At 41.2% G+C, this 22,085-nt stretch overlaps 1 protein-coding gene across 7 annotated transcripts in view; it reads left to right on the forward strand.

Moving 5' to 3' along the window:
* UBE3A (ubiquitin protein ligase E3A) overlaps window positions 1-22,085 on the forward strand; it is a 95,859-nt gene that overhangs the window by 32,798 nt on the left and 40,976 nt on the right. For 2 of the 7 annotated variants that reach the window (XM_032805581.2, XM_032805590.2), the window contains exons 3-5: window positions 3,690-3,836; window positions 4,491-4,605; window positions 8,348-8,392. In XM_032805581.2, the coding sequence (XP_032661472.1) occupies window positions 4,586-4,605; window positions 8,348-8,392 (65 nt within the window). In that variant the 5' untranslated portion in view covers window positions 3,690-3,836; window positions 4,491-4,585. Of the gene's footprint in view, window positions 1-3,689; window positions 3,837-4,490; window positions 4,606-5,102; window positions 5,169-8,347; window positions 8,393-22,085 lie in introns of those variants that run through there. The other 5 variants (XM_032805584.2, XM_075060968.1, XM_032805582.2 and 2 more) reach the window with 5 other exon arrangements.

A 22,085-nucleotide genomic window follows, 5' to 3' on the forward strand; every position in this document is an offset into this window, starting at 1 on the left:
TGGCCAGACACTATTCCAAGCAGCTTTACAAAAATCAGGTGGCTGTCTTCACTGCTCTCCAGAAGATTTCTCTGTTTAGGCAATTGGTTCATCTTGTCCATATTTTGATCCTGGCAGCAAACATACATAATTTCTTCCTCATGGGCCTCTGCCATGTTTGGAGGCAATAGTAAAAATACTCCAGAAAGGAAAGTTTTTCTAACAGACAGAATGGTCAAATTGTCATTTCTAATTAGGGTTTTAAAGAAGCAAATTTCACCAACAAGAAAGTCTCACAACCTGTAGTTTGTCAGCCCTTATTCCTTAGACCCTGTCCTGGCTGAGACCACTTCAGATCATCTTCTAGTAGGTGTCGCTGTATGGAGAATCTGGAAGCAAAACTCAGCCCCTTTTCTGGGGAAAGCCTTGGTGGCTGAACAAGCAATGCACAAAAGCAAGCACCATTCTCCAGGAGCTAGACACTAATAAGCTGCAAACATCACCTGACAGAATCCTCAGGGCACATATAGAGACAGTCTCAGAATAAACTCTAACTATAGAAGGTGAAGAGTCTGTAAAGAAAAGTATTAGGGCTCATAGCTGCTCAGCTAGCCCTATGTTGAGTAACTCAAGTATGTCCCTATAAACACATACCATTCGAATGGAACCCATGGTAGTGGTGACCTATATGTAGTATGGAGAAGCCATAGTTTTTTCAGGAATCTGTTCTCTTCAGATGAGCAGAGTGAAATCGACTGTGTAACACACATTTCCATCTGCTAGGTGCCAAAATAGTTGAGGGGAAGGGCATCTAAATCCATAAATCTTCATCAGGGTAACTGAGGAGAGGAGCTCACACTGTACATTCATCATCCCCAAGAATGTTTTTTGACATCCTGTCCATATCAGCCCTTTAAAAGGAAGGAAAAAAGCCCAGTTATTGTGAAGATGGTTAGTGGTGTTAGGCCACCTGAATATTACAGTGAAAGAACCTTTACTGTTCTTTGACCCCAAAGAGAGAGCTTTTTCAATGGAGTCAGTACTCTATTCCTGTTCAAGATCCCTCAGATTTGTAGCATGGCTCATGGCACACAGCTTGTTATCCAAAATAAAGGTACTGGGTATAGCCAAATTAGGTTCCATTTTTCTTTATCTAGAGGCATGCCAATTAAGCTTAAGAAAAGGGGCTAGAATTCAGTTATTCATGGATTTATTTTTCATTTCTAAGTGCATTCTTACAAACCTGCTTTACTGCACCCATGCAAAATTGAATAAAAACACACAATTCAGGCAGCTTTCCTGAGAAGCAAAAAGGAAATTACGTTGCTTCCGATTAGGGCTTTTTTCCTTCTCTAAAGCAAATTAAGAAGATCGGGCATGACAACCATTAGACAGGTCTTGTGCCATTTTCGAAGGAATACTGTAAACTTTTTCATCCTGTTTTGTATCACCACCTCTTGCTTGGATCACAGATATTTCATTCTGTGGACCACTAATTGATCCATGGACATTAGTTTTAGAACCACTACCTTAAGGATTCATATCTCTGCCACTGATAGTCTTAGGGAAATGTGGCAGTCTATTCTATGGGCTTTTAAACCTTGTGCCAACTTCCTGGAAATGGTGGTTTGCATTTAGATCCCCCTCTTTTCTACCATTAGATCCCCAGCTATTTTGAGCCTTAATTTGATTTTGAAAAGGTTATTTTTTTTTTATCATTCCTTCCTCACTCAGAGGCCTTCAAAGGTATTGCAGCCGTTAATCTAGATTGTGTTAGATTTCTCCTCTTTGTGGCCTTTAGGTTTGCCAGAAGAACAGGGATAATAACCCTTTCTGCAGTTCCAGAATAGATTTTTTTCCCCCCCCATCTTTCCACTCACCTTTCCTATTTGCCTTTCATTTAGCCCTAGATGTGGGAAGGAAATGTCATGTCACTATTTTGATATTGGTATTAGTAATATTTTCACTTTGCCCTTCTCATCTATTGATCTCAAACTGCATTACAAAGGTAGTAAGTTTCATTACTGCATTTACGGTTGGAGAATTTGAAGCCCAATAGTGAAATGAGTTGTCCTCATGAGTCAGTGGCAGAGCTGGGAAACTTCAAAAAGTTTGAAGCCTTTAAGGATCATAATGAGCTGCAGTATACTTCAGTGAACAGAGTTGGTGGTGGCTGTTGCTAATGCTTGTCAACATTCACTCCTTTCTGCAAGGGTCCTTGTGACCTGTTCAGCTGAAAAGGGGGGGCTTTGCTGGGTGACATGTATCGAGCCTTCACATGCACTCGTTGATTATTCACCAAATAAGTGTGTGTTTTCGTCATTAGCAGATGTGGTGGTCAGCTGCAGAATGCTGAAGCCTTTTTTTAACCTCAGTAGGCCATTTACCTTTGTTCATTTGTGTGTGAAGATAGTGCTAGTTAGATCCCTAAGGTCTGTACAGGTCAGAGTGAGAGCTCACTGAAGAAAACTTCCTCGCTTATTGCACAGTGCTGGACTTGTGTGGCCACTGGCTGTTAACTGATCACCATTTTTAGAAAAAACTAAAATCAAATTTATTTATTTTTTCACTTACTAAATGCAGTAGTAACATATACATATGTTTAAACAAAAGGGAGTGCTTGTCTTGAATGAATCCTTCTGCATTAGGAGATCAACTTACCGTATATACTCGATCATAACCTGGTTCGTTTATAAGCTGACTCCCCCAAGATGAATGAGTAAAAATGGAAATCTTTTATGACCCGTTCATAAGCCCATCCTATAATTCAGGGGTCGGCAAACTTTGGCTTCCTGGGCCATCAGGATAAGCTGCTGGTGGGCCGAGATGGTTTGTTTACCTTGAGCATCGGCAGGCACATAGGTAAACCTAAGTAAACCAAGTGTCCCAGCGCCCCAGCAGCTTACTGGGACAGCAACTGGTGGGGAAACGTTTTTTTGGGGAAGAAGCTGGGTGTCAGGGGAGTAACCCATGTGACCATCCTCCACGTGACCCCACCCCTAGCCTGGGACCCCCACACTCTCTTCATCCCATCCCTTCCTACCTTATCTGGGGAGGGCCAGGGGAGGATATCTCTGGCCTGGCTGGAGCTGCTCCAGCAGGCTGGGCAGCGTGGCCACAGCCTGCTCCAGTGGGCCAGACCAGGTGGTGCGGCAGCAGCATGTTCCGGTGGGCCGGCGGCACGGCCGAAGCCTGCTCTGGGGGGCCGGGCCAAGCGGCATGGGTGCAGCCTGCCAGCCCCAGAGCTGCAGCTGCTTCGGAGGCTGGGAGGAGAGCAGCCTGGACAGAAGTGGAGAGACTCTGGCTCTGCCTCTTCCCTTCTGGCTCTGCTGCCTCTCTTTGCTCCCTCTGTTGGGGGGAGGGGTTGTGTCCCACCTCTCCCTCGCTATACCTGTTCATAAGCTGACCCCCTTCTCTGGTGCTTCCCTTTTTTACTAAAAAAAAAAAAAAAATTCAGCTTATTAACAAGTATATACAGTAGGTAAATTTCTGGTTTTTTATTGCTTTTTGTGAGCTGACTCCATCACAGGATATAGGATCCACGTTTTTTTGTATTCTATACTCCTATCCAGTCCTGCTAGGAGTGTGGGAGTGGGATGGAGGAGGAGAGAATGGGGTGATTTTAAGTGTGGAGGATTGTTTTTTATCCATTAATTTTAGTTTAGGACAGATAATAGAAATAGGTAAGAGACTAACTGGTTCCTTTTCAGACATGGAAGTAATCAGCTGGGGTGGTCCCAGGGCGCTTTGGGCACGAGCATTGCTGAGTTATCATTGGCTGCCACCTGCCTGACAGAGTAGAGGACCAACCCTACAATTTATGCCAGTGGAGACAGATCACAAGAAACAATTGACAGGTAAAATAATTGTGTTTTTTTTTAAATGGAAGAAGACGAAAAAATCTGTAATATAAATGGGGCCAACACTCTAATGAGATGTCCAAACACTGTAAAGTTTATTGCTCCTGTAAAATATCAGACCGGTTTCATGCATGGACTTTGATCATTCTGCTTATTTTTAGATGAAAAACATAGCAAAAAATAAGCTATACGGAAGCTCCTTGAAACCCAGCAATCTTTCTAGAAACAAATTAAAATTGAGTTATATTAAGGAAACATATTATCAAATATAGTAGTATACTGAGAACTAAACTGTAATTCATGTTTATTTAATGTTTCCAAATCTCTGAGTGTTCATTATATTGAAATGAAGTCTCTTCTATTGATCAGTGAGGTTTGTGTGTTTGTTTTTACTGAGTTAACAAACTTCAGGGTTAGTATTAAAGTTCACTTAGATGGACCAGTTCCATCTGTTATAGTGAACTAAAGTAGAAATCATAGCTGGTGTTGAATGGCCCTGTAATTCTCTTTAGCAGCACAGTCTTAAGTTTATCAGCTAAAACTATTTTTTAGCATCTGTAATTATTTTACCTCTTTGTGTTGTTTATTCGGTGTACTGGCTGGAAACGTTAACTTTTAAGGACTTTTTTAACTGTGTTTTAATTTATTTAGAGTTGTTAAGCCTAGGTGTAGTCCAGCTTAACGACTGGTGTGACAACCTGTTTTTAATCAGTGACTCAAAACTGTGATCACCCCGATGTCACCGAATGGCCACAACTTGTAAAAGGTAAACATGAAAAGATTTAATGGTATTTTTGTGAATGAACTAAATATTATCTTTAGTATAATAATTTAAAGAATAGTTGATTCATATGACTTTGAAGGTAATTGTATAAATAGAATACAAGTAGCTTTTGAAAGGACAATGTGACAGTTAGTCGAGACCTAACCTTTGACCTACACTTTTTCTTGTGTTGATGTGAAAGTCCATGTAATTCTCCCCTATGCTGCCTTAAATGTCAGCATCCTAGGACTCATGTCCATCCCTCAACAGGAAACCACTGTATGCCAAAGATCTAAGAAAAGCATTGGTAAGAAGCAGATCACAATTTCAAGTCTCCAACTACTGTTATAACAGTATAAAATTTCATGATGAAAAATATCTTGCCAGCATCTTATTAAAATATGCATTTAATTAGTGAGTATTTGCTAAAAACATTAGTCCAGGAAACTTGATGATACTGAAATTCAGTAGACTTGCATACCTTTACTTTTCTCTCCTAGGGAGTTACAGTGGAGGTAAAAGGAGTGGCTTGCAGAATGGAGAAGTTGCTCCCAGTGTTGTTGGAAGTGAGCCATCATTTGAATTTGCTAGCTCATGCTGCAGTATTCAGATTAGTTGGTGTCTTGTGATCACAGTTTCTGCAATCTAATTCAAGGTTGAAAGTTGTAAGAGCATTTGCTCTGGGGTCTTGTTAAAATTGTTATTGTAAAGTAACTTAAAACTCTTCTGTTCAGATTTTTAAACAAATGGTGTTGAAAAAAAACATTTCAGCATGTTTAATGTATTCTTAGCAGTTTAAGTATAATGTAATTGTGTCTTCAGTATATTACATTTTTAGAAAAGTAGTACTATATTTTGTTAATTCTATTTGATATTAATAAATAGCTGCTCAGCAAACTAGTGAACTTCCGGTTCTGTAATAAAATTGATTTCCCACACTGTTTTCATGAGTGTTATAAGCTTAGCTTGAATTTTTTTAAACTTGATATTATCCTTACATCCTTTATTTTTTAAAAATATGTCCTGTCCTTTTTAATCTGTGATATTTAATGAGAAAATTAATAATTCACTAAATCATATTATAAACAGGACCACTGGAAACCTAGGAAAAAATACTTATAGGGATTTTGCACTTTGTGTCTACAGAAACAGTTTTATGAGATCCTGTACTTGTTCTGAAGTTGCTTGATTTTTTTCCATAAACCTAAAGGTCTCTATTAGTTTAAAAATAAACAAACTGGTCAGCCTGTAGGACAGCTTGGAGTTGGGTGCCTACTTTCTAGTGATGTCACCTCTCTGGAAGACCAGATGGGATGAATATAGATTATAGAGAGATACTCTACAACAAATTGGTGCCAGACTGGTACCGACATCCTTTTGTTTTATTTTTTGTTGTTGTTGTTTGCCTGGTGTCTGCTTTCTTCTGTTTCCCTTCTCATTTTGAATGTGTTGCTGCATTATATTGTATTGGAAACTGCTGATATTCTTCAATTCCCTTAATACCAGCAACTATTTTTTGTCTGCCCATCAGTTTATAGGGGTGAATGGAACTGGCTCACTATAGTGTGTATGAGTGTGTAATTTCAATTTAATTCTGCTAGCACATGGATATTGACAACATTGCAGCTTTTAAGGTGACATTCAGAAAAGATATATTGAGGCTTTTTTCTAGAAAGCTGCTGGAGGTTCAGTGTTACAAAGGCAACTTGCTTGTTCATTGGGAGTAGGAGATTAGGAAGTTGTATTTGTCATTGCAGTGTAGCTATACCTTTAGTCATTCTGTAAATGAGATAGTGGAGAGGGATTAAGCTACAGACAACTGTTGCTTGAAAATTCAAGAGCAGGAATGGATTAATATAAAACATCCGACTAAACCCTATTGGAAAAGATCAAACAATCCCTGCCCATTTCTCTAGATGCTGCAGTTCTCCCAGTCAAGTTCACTTGTGTCTTGTTTGGACTGAGTTTTAGTCAGTGACTTTCCTGCAGGTTCTGATTTCAGTCAGATATACTTATCTATCTCATAGAACTGGAAGGGACCCCGAAAGGTCATCAAGTCCAGCCCCCTGCCTTCAGTAGCATGACCAAGTACTGATTTTGCCCCAGATCCCTAAGTGGCCCCCTCAAGGATTGAACTCACAACCCTGGGTTAAGCAGGCCAATGCTCAAACCACTGAGCTATCCCTTTATAATCATCTCCACTGGCTTTTCCTTCATATTTAATATGAGGGATAATGAGAATGATCCCTATGTTCTATATAAGAAAATTTAGGAGTGGAAGAGCAACTTTTATCCCCCAGAGGAAACATTAAAACATAGTTAATGGTATCAAAAATTGCTTACAGAATGAAAATCAGTATGGAAATATTTGGTTTCTCTTTAGCTATATGTGTACAATGTAAGTAATTAAATGCAGAATTAAAGCTATACAAAACAGTGTTATAAAATTATTAAAATGAGTTGTAAATACAAAAAAAAATTAAAGCAACTGGATGGGCTGACAGTTTTTCTCGAGTTTTCTGTAATGTGGCAGATCACTGTAGTATATAAGGGCTGATATTTGTATTTGCAGTAGAGTGATTTGGCAGTACATATTTATTATTTCATTTGCTTTATCGTTTTTTATAGTTTTAGGTGAGCCTTGCACACTATTCAAATACAAACTTTTTGTAACTAAAAATTCACTTGTGTGTTTCATGTTAAAACTTTTCTCCAGGAAAAAAAAAACAACTCAATTACTCAGAAACATTGTCTGTAATGGTAATTAGCTAAGCATTTAGAACTAAATCCTGTGTCTGCTAGGCTATATAATGCAATCGCAGAGTCGTCTTCTCATCTGGGAAAGGCTGATTCCTACCCGCTCACGAACAGCTATGAGAGTTGATAATTCTCATAGCTGACACAATGATTTTGGTACTGGAGAATGATTTTAGCTGAGGCAGTGTTTCTCCCTTACCCCCACTGGGGTGAAAGTGACCTGAATGGGCTGGGCTGGCTTAACTGTAATTAAGAAAAGAGTGTTGGGGGTGTTTACCTTCTAAAACATCAATCTATTTAAGTTGGGAAGGAAGAGCAGAAAAGTACATGTAACCCCCGCACCTTCCCCCAATCTCTCTCACCACCAACGCTCTCTGGGATTACAGCAAGCGTAGGGCTGAAGTTCACGGACACAGCATTGTGAGGGAGAGGTGACTAGAATCTGTTCAGCTACTGCAGGTGTTGGGTGCTTCACACTTCGCTTCTGTTGAACTTTTCTGTCTCTCTCGCCACACAAGGTTCAGCCATATGCAAGATCAGTCCATTTGGTACAGAGCTGTTTTTTGTGGTGATAAAGGAACTTAAGTGCACCTTACTACTACAGAACTTGCTGTGATGATTTGGCCCGTGGTTGACTGTGAAACCTAGAAGGGGAAAATGACCAACAAAAATCTATTTACTTTCCTGTCATATGAGCCTTGAAAACATTGCCTTTCTCACTAGAAAATCATTCTTGCCTTAATCTTATTCTCAACCATTGTCATTACATATGTACATAAACCATGTTTTCCCCCAGAGTTTAACTAAACTAATAAAAATGTATAAGCAAGTCATATTTCAGTTACTTGTTTATAGTTTTTAACAGTAGTATAAACATTATAGACCTAGCAATATAGGTAACATTTCCTTTTCTGATTTTCCTATCCAGCATGTTTTAATCTCTTAGAATAAAGAGTGATGCTTGACATTTCTTTTCTGCATCTTGCAGATCACCAGGAGAACCTCACTCTGAAAACATTGAAACTAGCCGAATGTAAGTACATTAAGCAGTAATTAGATGGGTTTTGTGTATTATGTTTAAAGCTCCTCTGAGCTAAATGCAACAGAAGCTTTTTGCAAAAATAAACCTTAAGTGTACATTTAAAAACAAGCAAGAAAATCCTTTGGCTGTCTCCTTGCAAGACCTGTGCACTGTTGTAGGTGAGTTGGTCCCAGGATATTAGAGAGACAAGATGGGTGAGGTAATATCTTTACCTCTGGCCACGTCTACACTACGGGATAATATCGAATTAGCTAAAATCGGTTTTATAAAACTGATATTATAAATTCGATTTCATGTGGCTACACTAGGCACAGTAATTCGGCGTTGTGCGTCCATGCTCCGAGGCTAACGTCGATTTCTGAAGCGTTGCATTGTGGGTAGCCTAGTCTTCCGTAGCAATCCCATAGTTCCGCAGTCTCCCCGCCCCTTGGATTCTGGGTGAATCATTATTGTTGCGGGTGGTTCTGGTAAATGTCGTAGTCATTCCTTCCTCGGGAAAACATCAGCTGGAAATCCTTTCGCGCCGTTTTCCTGGATTGCCCTGGCAGACACCATAGCATGGCAACCATGGAGCCCGTGTTCAGCTTTTTTTTTCCGGCACCGATGTATACTGGATGCCCGCGGACAGAGAGGCGATACTCCAGCGCTACACAGCAGCATTATTGCTTTTGCATGATAAGCAGAGATGGTTACCAGTCGTTCTGTACCGTCTACTGCCGGAGTAAACTGCAATTAGAATGCGGTTATCTCTCCCCCTCTGTACTGTCGCTGCTATTATGAGTGCCCTGGCTGAAATCGGCTCGGCCAACACAAAAGCAAAATTGGGATTGACTCCCGGGTCAATCCTCCCTTATGGTTCTAAATAGAGTCAGTCCTGCCTAGAATAGGGGCAGTGTATTAGAGGAGCAGTGTATCAGAGAGCACGCTGCTCCGGTCAGTATTCACAGGGGGTGCCCCTGCAACAACCCCACCCGTTGCTTCCTTCCCCAACCTCCGGGCTCCGTGGCAGTGTCCTGCCATTTGTGTCATGAAGTAATAAGAAATGCAGGAATAAGAACCTGATTAGTGACATAAATGAGGGGGAGGCAGCCTCCCGGGCTACAGTCCAGCAGGACAATAAGCAGTGCGGGGAGGGAGCCCAGCATGCTGCTGCTATGACAGTCCAGCAGTACAGAATCTTTTCTTTACACAGGAAAGGGAGGGGCTGATTGAAGCTCAGCCCCCATTGCTATGAGGAAGACGGTTTACCAGCTATTGTGACCATCTACTGGAATAACTGGGAGTCATTTCCCATTTTTAGCCAGGCGCCCCCCCGGCCAGCCTCACCTAGCCAGCCAGGAGCATTCATGGGCTGATGGCGACGATGGGTATCAGTCATATTGCACCCTCTACCACCGGGGAGGGGAGAGGAGCGGGACTGCTCTTCACTGCTGCCGTGATCGTGTCTACCAGCAGCATTCAGTACACATGGGTGACATTGAAAGCAGTCAAGAAATGATTTCTTCCCTTTTCTTTCACGTGGTGGGGGGGGGGGAAGAAACTGAGGAGCTATTCCCTGAACCATGCCAGACACTGGTTTGAACCTACAGACATTGGAGCTCAGCCAAGATGTAAATACTTTTGGAGACTGCTGTGGACTCTGAGATAGCTGGGTCTCAGTACCCTCTCCCTCCCTCTATGAGCGTCCATTGATTCTTTGGCTTTCCGTTACACTTGTCATGCAGCACGTAGCTGAGATTTTTTTAACACACTTTGGCATTGCGTCTTCTGTACACAGAGCTCTGATACAACAGAGTTGTCCCCATAAAGCGATCAGATCCAGTAGTCTCCCGTACGGTACATGCTGGGCTCTTTAGATTTGGGACTGCATCGCCACCCGTGCTGATCAGAGCTCCACGCTGGGCAAACAGGAAATGTAATTCAAAAGTTCGCGGGGCTTTTCCTGTTTACCTGCCCGCTGCATCCGAGTTCAGATTTCTATCCAGAGCGGTCAGTGGTGCACTGTGGGATACCGCCCGGAGGCCAATAACGTCGATTTCCGTCCACACTAACCGTAATCCGATATGTTAATATCGAATTTAGCGCTACTCCTCTCATCGGGGAGGAGTACAGAAATCGACTTAAAGAGCCCTTTCTATCGATATAAAGGGCGTTGTAGTGTGGACGGGTGCAGCGTTAAATCGATTTAAACGCGTAGTGTAGACCAGGCCTCTGTGTAGCTCAGAAGCTTGTCTCTCTCTCCAATAGAAGTTGATCCAATAAAAGATACCTGACCCACTTTGTCTCTGCAAGACTTATGTCTAATTAATATTTTTTTTAAAAGAGTAGTATTTGGTTTTCAGTTTAGAAATATAATTCTCACTGAAATAACATTTTTTTTAGAAGTTTAATTTAGTACCAACCAGAAGATGGTAGCATAATACAGTATCTGAAATTTACAACCCTGCACTTTGACCTAATAGCTTGTCAAATTATACGCCTGAAGAAGAGCTCTATTGGGTTCAAATGTTTCTCCTTCACCCAACGGACGGTGGTTCCATAAAAGGTGGTCTCACCCACCTTGTCTCCCTAAATTATACTTACGGCCCTACCAAATTTGCAGCCATGAAAAACGCGTCACGGACTATGAAATCTGATGTATTGGGTGCTTTCACCCTATATTCTATAGATTTCATGGTGGGAGACCAGTGTTCCTCGAATTGGAGGACCTGACCCAAAAGGGAGTTGCATGGGGGTCATAAGGTTATTTTAGGGGGGATCGCAATATTGCTACCCTTATTTCTGCACTGCCTTCAGAGTTTGGCAGCTGAGGAGCAGCGGCTGTTGCTGGGGGCCCAGCTCTGAAGGTAGTGCCCCACCAGCAGAAGCACAGAAGTACAGGTGGCAATACCATACCATACCATGCCATCCTTCCTTCTGTGCTGCAGCTGCCGCTCACCAGCCACCCAGCTCTGAAGGCAGCACTGCCACCAGCAACAGTGCAGAAGTAACAGTACCAGTGCCACAACCCCCCACCCCAATAATAATCTTGCTTTCCCCCCACACACACAACTCCTTTTTGGGGTCAGGACCCCTACAATTACAACACCATGACATTTCAGATTTAAATAGCTGAATTCATGAAATTTATGACTTATAAAATCCTATGACCATAATGGACCATGAATTTGGTAAGGCCCTAATTATACTCCTAGAGTTTTAACATCTCATTGCACACATTTGGAAACAAGTTGATTAGTCAAATACTTAGCAAAATAGAAAACATCAAGTTTTGCATATTGTGGGACATGAGCTGCAGAACTAGAGAGAACAATCCTTGGCCTTGTATGGAAACTTGTATCATCTAGTTTGTGCTTGTTTTCCATATTGATTATTGCAGCTTGCAAGTTAGCTAATTTCCAAAGCAGCATAATAGTAATAATTAGATGTATTCCTGTTTGTAAGAGCTGAGTAGAATCCAGGGCTGCTGACTTCATTGGCCCAGGGTGTGATTATTTTCAGGTTAACTGGAGGCATGGTCTAGTTATGCAGAAATGCTCATTCATACTTCAAAACGAAAAAGAAATTTTAAAAAAGGCTATAAAACTGTTGAAAAGTAAATAATTTCTTCTGGGCCTTCCTTTTCTACAGGTCAGCAAGGCACTTCTCAGCAGGACTTCTTTAAATTCTTCTACAGTTGGGAAGAAAAACTTCAGAATACAAAAAGAAACACACACACATTATAGATAGAAGAGCCTAGCTGACATATGAAGAGAGATGGTCCAAAAGAATTTAATAGAGGAAGGATGACTCAGTGGTTAGGGCAATAGTCTAGGAGTTAGGTTTAAATTCAATTCTTTCTCTGCCACAGACTTCCTATCACATTAGACAATCTCTCTGCTTCATATTGTCAGGATAAATGCATTAAAGACTGCAAGATGGTCTGCTGCTGTAAAATACCTATCACGCATAGAAAGAGAAATGAATCAAAACTGTTTTCCTTTCAACAGTTTGGCAGCCCCATTTTTGTGTTTTCCTGAGGATTTTTTCCTTGTTGAACTTGGAGCTGAAAGGAATGAGAATCTGAGGCTGCCATGTTTGTTTTACACACAGACTAAAAAATTTTGTTACATGAGCTAATGAGACAGTGATTGGAATCACTCTTATTATTCAGATCCCTGCACTTGGGCTAAAAATGATTGTTAGCCACTCAGATGATGAGGATCTGCATATTTTTGAGCAATAACTATGCAATGATTATAGATATTACACTTGCAGAAATGAAGAACCTGGAACTACATAACTAAGAAACCATGTGGTTATGCATCACCAACTGCAGCATTTCTGCAGTCTGCCAGACACAGTTGCTCTTAATACACAAAATGGTACACTTTGCTTTAGTTATTCAGTTCTTGACACTCTGATTCTGGATATCTGATCTGCATAATCATTGTACAGTTAGAAAAATAACTACAGTATTCAGTCCATGTACTCCAGCTAGTAAAGTCTGTCAGCCAGTTAGAATGCAGGGATTTTCATAATCACTTTTAAGTTTTGCTAATTGCACTGTGAATATGCAGGTTGATTTACTTTAGTTTACTATAATTTCTCTGCTCAGATCCTAGACTCTGTTAAAGCTGTGTGCCAGCATCACAGATGGCCAAATGCTTGTAACTGACTTCAACTAAACAAGGAAAACTTACGTTTTATTTGTTTGATATTTTCCCCTCTTCATGTGACTGCCAAACAGCATGAATTGATATTTAAAAAAAAAAAAAATTGAGTCTCTCTTCTTGGATTTCCTCCTCCCCTCTCTCTAGTGCAACAGGCTCTTGTCCCCATAATAACTTCCATTTCTCCAAACATTTTGGTTTCATTGGATTCCCACTTCTAGTTCCATACTTCCACAGTACAACTTAATTGACTCATACTTGTCAAGTTTTTGTCATAACTGTTCTTTTCACAGACCTCATTCAAGTGTCTGGTTTGTCCCTGCTATCTTAGCTGAGTTGTCTCATGCTTCCTGCCCACTTACTAAGTTCACACAATATCCCTTTCTAATTTCCTCCTTTGATTAGTCTTCCTTTCAAAGCCTGTTCCAGCTTAATTTGGGGTGGCAAGATCTAATTGCCTGCCTCTTCAGTACATCCAGGTTATTCATCTGATTCTCGCACTACATCGGATCTCCACTGATGCCTCTCCCAACCTTTCAAGGCAAGTGTCCTGCCTCTCCCAACCTTTCAAGGCAGGTGTTCACAGGACATTTTGTTTCTGTGTCCCCCCGTCTCTCTCCTTATTCTTTCCGGTGTCAGGACTTTGAAACGCTAGGGATTTTGAGCCCTCCTGTTTCCATCACTACAGCTTTTCTGGTGGTTGTACTTAGTGCATAGTTGTCTCTTCGATGCTTCATTTCTGTTGTATTATTGCTTTTGAAAGAATAGAAGAAGGAAGAGTCCAGCAGCTTCCCAAAATATGCCCAAACATATGCCCCTTACAGAGAGGCATGACTGTTACTTGTCTGGTCAAGGACTGTGTGGTCTTACATCATATCATCTGCTTTCAGATGTCACCCAGTCCCTTCAATCCTGAGAGTGGCCAGTAGCCATCCTGGTCTCTTCCAAAAATGCAAGTAAATCCAACACATAGCTCAACACTCTGGCCATGGCCTCTGAATCAAACACCCAAATTTAATGCAAAGACTCTTCATTGGCATCAGTTCCTTTCTTGCAGGTCTAAAGAGAGGCTATATCTACAGTAATACTTCCACGTCAGAGTCTTGCACAATCCTGTGTTTCACTGTCACCAGGCTGTACTAGAAATTCCACACAGCGCCCAGGCAACACATGCATTCAAAGGAAATCAGTGCACTGGGGAAGCGACTGATTTCTTTGAAATGTCATGCTCTGTTCATCAGGAAAGCAGAATTCATCTTTCCAACTCAGAGCCATCACAGCTCTTGATATCTGGTAGCAACTTCAGTAATCCTCCACAAATACCTGTTGTTCTCATTGCCACAGCCAGAGAAGCTTGAAGGTCACGTCAAGACTCTCTTCAGGACTGAGCTGCTTCAGCTGCCAGCCTGAAATGTGTTGCTGCACAGGTTACTTGCAAAGCCACCACCTTTATGAAGCATTGTTACCCAAAGTTGTCATCTGAGTAGGAATCTGTTACTAGATTATCTGTGTTACAGAGCCTGTTCCCCATTTAAGGTGCTTAAACTCTGCTCCCCACTTCCTCCAGTAGGTATTATTTCTTTGGAAATAGCTCTTTACACTCATTCTGGGACTGTGTCTGGCATTTAATCCTCAATTTTTCATTGTTGGAAGCACATTAGTTCCCTATTTTAAAACAGTTTGTTTTCATATTTCCAAATTAGTCCTTGGTGTAGTTTGGAGACAATCCTTGAGCCTTTGGGTTTCCAAGAGTGGGAGTTTAGTGGGATGAACATCTTTTGGAGAAAGCAAATTACTAGCCTGCAGTTCTTGTTCTTTGAAAATTTATTGCATAATTTAACATCTTGCTGTGAAGCTGCAAGAATTAATTTACAGTGGAAAACTTTGTTTTAAAATACAAATGTACAGAAATAAATATGAATATACCTGGCACACTGCATGAAATACGCACATGAATATAAAGCAAATTTAAAATATACCATTAGTTTACCTCTTGCCAGTCCTGCTCCATATACACTCTGGAGGGTTATGTAATTTATTATAGGTCAGTCTTTCTTTGTGTGTTTTTAGTTTTTTTATTTGGGAGTTTCTGCTTCCTGCTTGGAAAAAGAACTGACTTTAGGAATATTAAAACTTGGCCCAGTATCCTCTCTGTATGGACACCAGTCTGTTGCAAATGTACCTAACTGCTGTGTCCCACATGCATCTTGCATCACCTGGGTCTTGGCAGAGTCTAGTACAGGGGTCGGCAACCTACGGCACACGTGCCAAACACGGCACACGAGCTGATTTTGAGCGGCACGCAGCCGCCTGCCGCAGTCCTGGTCCTCAGCCCCCCTGCCCACCGCTCTCCCCTGCGGGGGCAGGAGGCAGAAGCTTGGTTCTGTGGCAGCCAAGCTTCTCCCTCCCCAGCTTCTTCCCCCAGCATGGTGCTTTCCTGCCCCGCCCCCTCTCCTTCCCTGCGCCAATCAACTGATGGCCCTAGCTAGGGGGAGGGAGGAAGAGCGGCAGCGCGCAGGCAGCTCTGTAGAGGAGGCAGAGAGAGGTAGGGACGGAGCCTTGGGGAAGAGGGTGGAACAGGGCGTATCCCTTCCAGTCTCCTGCCTTGAGCCACCCAGGGCAAGGGGCTGGGAGCACCCTCATGAGCTGAGCACCCCAGCCCTCTGCCCTGATGCCCCACACACACTCAGTCTTTTGTCCTACACCCCCCACACCCTCTGCCCTAACCTCCCACACACACACTCAGATTTCTGCCCTGCAGCCCCCAAACCGCTTAGCCCTCTGCCCTGAACTCCCCTTACCCCAACACACACACAGCCTTCTGCCCTGCATCCCGACAGCCCCATCCCTCTGCCCTGCGCCCCCACACATACCCAGCCCTTTGCCCTGACCCCTGAACCCCCCCACATGTCCAGCCCTCTGCCCTCATCCCTGAACCCCGCCCCCAGCCTTCTGCCCTGAACCCCATCCCCCACCCCTCTGTCCTGACCCTTGAACCCCCCCACCCAGGTCTGGGGTCCCGGCCGCAGGATGTGCTCAGCCCGCTGCTGGTCTAGGTGAACAGAACCCCAGGCTGGCAGCGAGCTGAGCAGGCTGGCGGCGTAAGATCAGGACTTCAATTTAATTTTAAATGACTCATCCTAAACATTTTGAAAACCTTGTTTACTTTACATACAATATTTTAGTTATATATTATAGACTTATAGAAAGAGACCTTCTAAAAACCTTAAAATGTATTACTGGCACGCGAAACCTTAAATTTGAGTGAATAAATGAAGACTCGGCACACCACTTCTGAAAGTTTGCCGACCCCTGGTCTAGTAACTGTTTAGCTCTGGATCTGACAAACATACTTGGAGACCTCTTGTCAGAGTCCTTCATTGGCATGTGAGACTCTTCTGTGCCTTGAAACCAGTGCTTTATATCTCCCTAGCACCCAGTTGCTTACATACACTTTCCCAAAGCTCTACCTAGGCTGTGGACAACTGGGCTTCTACTTTAGCTAACCCCTCTGGGACAATATAGCAGGAAAGCAAGGAACTTAGGCTTAGCAAAAGTATTTCTTTAACACAGAAATTCTACTCTTAAAAGTATTAAAGTTACAGATTTCTGAAAACAACAAAAAGTACCAAGGCACGCCCTCCCCATATCTGAGCTTTCCCTTTTGTGAGTCAGAGGTTGGTCACTGTTCAGGCTGAACAAAGTCCCTCTTGCCCTCTCTTCAGCAAGTTCTTACACATGGCTATGGTTTCTCCCTCCCACCCCTGGCCTTAAATAGCCTGTCTTCTTGCCATGTACTCCACTGGAACTGTCCAGTCCCCTGCCTCAATTGTATATGCATCCCCTGTGGGCCCCCTCTGTAGAAAAAACATTGTTCCATGGGACATGCATCTGACAAAGTGGGTATTCATTCACCCATGAAAGCTCATGCTCCAAAACGTCTGTTAGTCTGTAAGGTGCCACAAGACTCTTTGCTGCTGTTCCGTGGGAGTTGGCCAGCAGCTTAGAGACCATCAAATCCAGTAGCTTGATGACTTTTCAGTGATAGTCCTTCAATGAGGTGGTGCAAACATCTCCTGGGCAGGGCTGCTCTCTGGAATGCAATTCAGTAGGCTTGCCTTAGGCAAGTGTAGAATACAAGTTCAATGTATAATACGAAATAGAGTCTATAATTTGATACAAACATATCCCACTTTGTCACAAGGACATAAGGGGCAATTTAGGCAGTTGGCTGAGGCATTCAAAAAGAGCACATATAGGTGTTTTGGAGGCACGCAACACCTGTGCAGTTTCCCACATGGCTTAGTGCTGCTGTAAGCTGACCTGGACATGATAATTCAATAGGATAGAAATTTTTAGAAAATAACAAATATAAGAATGATTTTTCTGTAATTGTCTACATTATTAGTTTGCTTTGAGAGAATTCTAACCACCATCAGCCCAATTCAGTTTTGAAACACCACATGAAAAATGTTTCTACATTTACACTGGAGGCAAGACTTTTTAAAAAATCATGGAGGGTGAGCGATAGGTTATAATACTTAATATTTTATATATTTATAAAACCATATACAATATACAGACTAACTAATCCTCACAAGCCCATGGCGTTAATAGGCAAATATTATCCCCTTTTTCATATGGAGACAAAGTTGATGGTGACTTGATCTAGGCCACACAGCTAGTGGCAGAGTCAGGATTAGAGCTCAGAACATTCCCAGTTATCTGTCTTGTGCTCATTCCTGAAGACTTTACTAACTCAAGAGGATGAGGAGGAAGAAAACGGAGAGAGGAAATGCTTGAAGTGTTTTTAAATAACTAAACAGACCTTTCAGCAGTTTGAAGCCTATTTTGATTTTGTAATCTCTTAAAGTATCAATAAAAAGTAATAATCATTCCAGTCTTGATTCCAGAAGGCTAGTATCCCAGGTAATCAAATGGAGTCCATCAGTTGAGAAGAGTCTTCTTTCTGTGAACGCTTTCCCATGGTCGATCATCCCAAAATCTTCCTCAGAGCACCAGTCCTTGAGCCATCTATTCATCTTCATTATTTTGCCACATCTTCACCCTCCTTCTGTAGGGACTGAAGATCATTTGAGCTTCCACGTCTTTAAGCATCTTATCAACCCTACTGTAATTATCCTTGATCTAGTCTATTGGGAATCAAGCAAGGTCATTCATCCTGACATGCAGCGCAGTCAGTGGATTTTTTTCCCCCTCACTCTCATCAGGATCCTTTTGAGCTTCACGTCCACATCTTGTATCCTTGTTCCTGACAGATAATGAACTCTTCTGTCTCTATTAGGTCTAGTGACACGACTGTCAATTCTTCTTAGTATGGAGTCCCTGGTCACATAGACATGTCTCTTCCTGATGTTGGTATGAATCTCACATTCTTCTGCAGTCCTCTGTACATCATCTTCATTTTTCCTTGGGCTCCAGTCCTTGGCTATCTCCATTCTCTCTTCTGCAACGACTGGCTGCCCTTCTTTTCTTCCTCGACATCCCATCTGCCTGTTTCTTCTCCTCCTTCAACTCTCTTTCACCTCCACTAGCTGGTCTTTTCCTTGTCTTCATGGTCACATTCTTCCATTGATCACCCTCCTTCTCTGGCAGTCTGCCCTCCAGATCCTTTTGTGGACACCTGATGAACAAATATTTAGTTGTTTGTGCCACCTCCTCTTTTTAGATTAAATTATCAACTACCCATCTGAATTCTGTCATCATCTCTAGTCCTTGAATCTTTTCTGCCACGAAGGCTCTATCAGGTAACAGTTTATGCATAAGTAGCTTCCATCAGATGTACATACCACAGCTGCCACATCTGACCATCTTCTTTGTCTCCTCTCCTCCTTGGGACACTTCTAGTGTGCTGCCTCAGCCGTCATCATTGTCTTAACTTTGTAGTTCCTCCTCCTAGGGGGGGAAAAAAGAGGACAAAAATCCCCCAAATCCCTGCCTCCAAACTTCCACATACATTTCACTGTTAGCTGCTAGTTATTCATTTCAGCTACAGTTGTTTCCAGAAGTACATTATAAAAATTCTGGAGCTGTATCAGTGATTTAAAGTTTTGTCTTACAAGATCTCCTATTTGCCCTTTTATTATATAAAAAATAAATGAAACAGTAATTCATGAATTAAAACATCAACATTTTAAATGATTTTTCTTCCATTTTTTATATAGAAAATGGGCACTGTTTTCCTTTTACGTCCATAATTTCCACGTGATGCCTGTTGACATCATTCACTTGTTGGGGATAATCTAATGCAGATTTTTTTTCATTGTGCTTGTTAAAGAAAGGAATTAGATAATGATAATGCTGCCTTGGTACTTTGAATTCCTACTGAATTAATTAGTATAGGAGATTGTAAACTTCAGTGAACGTTAATGTATATGTTTTTCTAAAGGCATTAAATAGTGATGCTGTTCTGTGCAGAAAAGTATAAAAGTTAGCATGCACATAATGTGTAATCCTTTTTTTTTTTAAATAGCCACCATACTCTATACTGTTGTGCTAAATTACTACAAAATCTTGTATTATTCTTCATTCGAAAATGTGTTATATAAATTGAACACTTAAAGGTTGGGTTTTTTGCACAAGTTAATAACCTAGGCTAACACCAGATAACACAACTTTGGAATTTTACTTGTGAATTCCTTATTCAAAATAAAGCAGTAGATAAATATGTGGTTTTAAATTTCTTCTAAAGCTGGTAAAATGTTTATGTAGCTCTCATTTGCTTGGTTGCCTAGTTATGTATGTGTTGCTCTTACATGTTTAGCTTATTCACCATTTCTGTGCAAGTGTTGAGTTGTTTGAAAAATGCAGATTCATGTGCTATCATGGATTTAAACTTTATATTTTCTCTTTTTATTATGAAGAAACTGTTCTTGAATTGTTCAATAAAACAAATAATCCCCCATAATCTATTCCACAATTTGCATATGAGCCTTGGACGTGCTATATGCTATGATCTTGCAACCCAAATTATACTACTGAACAGACAGACAGACTTATGAGGCTAGTGCCTAATAAAAATTGAAACACCTCTGAACTTGTGGTTATTTGTAATTGAATTATGACATATTTATAAAGGGATGTCTGTAAGCATTCTCCGTTATTCTACAAAAACAGTCAGTGTAAGTTAAAGTTTATTTAAAATAAAAACCAAGATTTCAGATATTTATTTGTAATATCTAAAAGCAAAATTATGTCTCTGATTTTGGGGAAATGTACAAACACACATTTCTGGAAGAAACTAGACATGCCAGGAGTACTATGCTATGAAATATTCTGTTTCATTTAAACAGTGTACAGATGTAGATATTAGTATATAACACTTTTTAAACTGAGCAGAGTCTATATAGGATTTCTACTGTCCTGCTTCACTTAGGGCTTGTCTATGTGTGGAAATTTACTGGCGTTCTTATACCACTCAAGTTGCACTGGTATAATTCCTTGTGTGGACACACATTCTGGAATAAGAGAGTCTCTTTTCGTTTTTAGTTTGTCACTTCCACACACTTTTTTTTTTTGCACAATTTTAACTATATGGGTTTAGATACAGAAAAATAGTTAAAATAGAAATAGAAGTATATTTAAATTGGTACAAAAATAGTGTAGATCAGTCCTTAGTGTCAACATTAATAATTTCATTGCTGATCTATCTCCAAATAGGCATTTATATTGCCCCTCCATCGTTATCAGATTTTGTCATTATACTTGCAATAAGTCTGTGAGATACAGAAATATTTAAGACTAAAACCCTGTGTATACTACATATTCTTCTTTGAGTGATGGTCCTAGATGTATTCCACACATCGTAGTAGTGTCCATTGACCTGCATGTGCGTGGTGCGTTCCTTCCTGCTCCTAGCCAAGGTATAATAGGTAGTGCAGATCTACACCACTCCAGTTGCCTCTTACCGCTGAGTTGGAACCCCTATTCCTTCATGCTCTTAGTTTTGATCTGAGAATGACTGCTCCTTGTTCAGTGTACATAATTTTAGATAGTTGTATTTTGTTATTTTAGAGATAGATAATAAGTAAGTTGTAGTTCTCCTCTTCGGGGAACATCCCCACCCATGAGGACTATGCTCTGGATTCCAGGATTTAAAAATTTTCTCCTGCCCTTGGTCACTCTCTGAGCGATGAGCACCAGAGATGCCTTCACTGCCTTGAAAAGGCACATATCATGACTCGCTGCTCCATCTGCAGGTTCTTCTTACCCCAAACCAAGGATACTTGAGAGCTTTGCCTCCATAAGTACTTGATGGAGGAAGCCTTGAGACCAGAACCACTAATACAGCGTCCGTCTCCAGCAGTGAGCATCCCTGTGAACATGTCCCATGTCCTGGATCCATTAGTACTAAAGAAAAAGGGCAAGTCTCAACAGGAAAGTAAAAAAACCTACTCTCTCAGGCATAAGAGCAGATTCCCAATGCAGACTGCTTCTAAGCACAGCATTTTCTCCCAAAGTGAGATGTTATGCATGGATCTGACCAGACCAGTGCCTAATAATTGCCCTGTTTTGTTCATTCCCTGTGAAGCATTTGACATTGGCCATTGTCGGAAGACAAGATACTGGGCTACATGGACCATTGTTGTGACCCAGTAGGCCATTCTTATGTTCTTAATTGATCCTTTCCTCTACATTTAAATACATAAGATGCTAACCTACACTTTAGTCTAAATAGGCTGGATCTAAATGCTCAGAGTAAGGAGGATTTATACTGGTGTGTATAACACCCAAAGAAATACTAGGCACTTTATAAAAAAACAAAGATTATGCCAGAGATCTTGCAGTCTAAATTTAGACATGATTAAATAAGTGAACATAACATTGCAGGGAATGGTTTAAGGAAGGCTAAATGTTACAGCAATAATATTATGTGGCTATTGTTGGACCATCACGGTTTTATGTAAAAAAAAAAAAAAAAAAAAAAATTATCTTGTATGTATCATGGAAAAACAGTCTTAAAGAGGGGTATGAGATATGAAAGTAGTAGTGGTTTGGACTTCATTTGGGTA

The sequence above is a fragment of the Chelonoidis abingdonii genome, chromosome 1, assembly GCF_003597395.2.
Source record: "Chelonoidis abingdonii isolate Lonesome George chromosome 1, CheloAbing_2.0, whole genome shotgun sequence".
Taxonomy (NCBI): domain Eukaryota; kingdom Metazoa; phylum Chordata; order Testudines; family Testudinidae; genus Chelonoidis; species Chelonoidis abingdonii.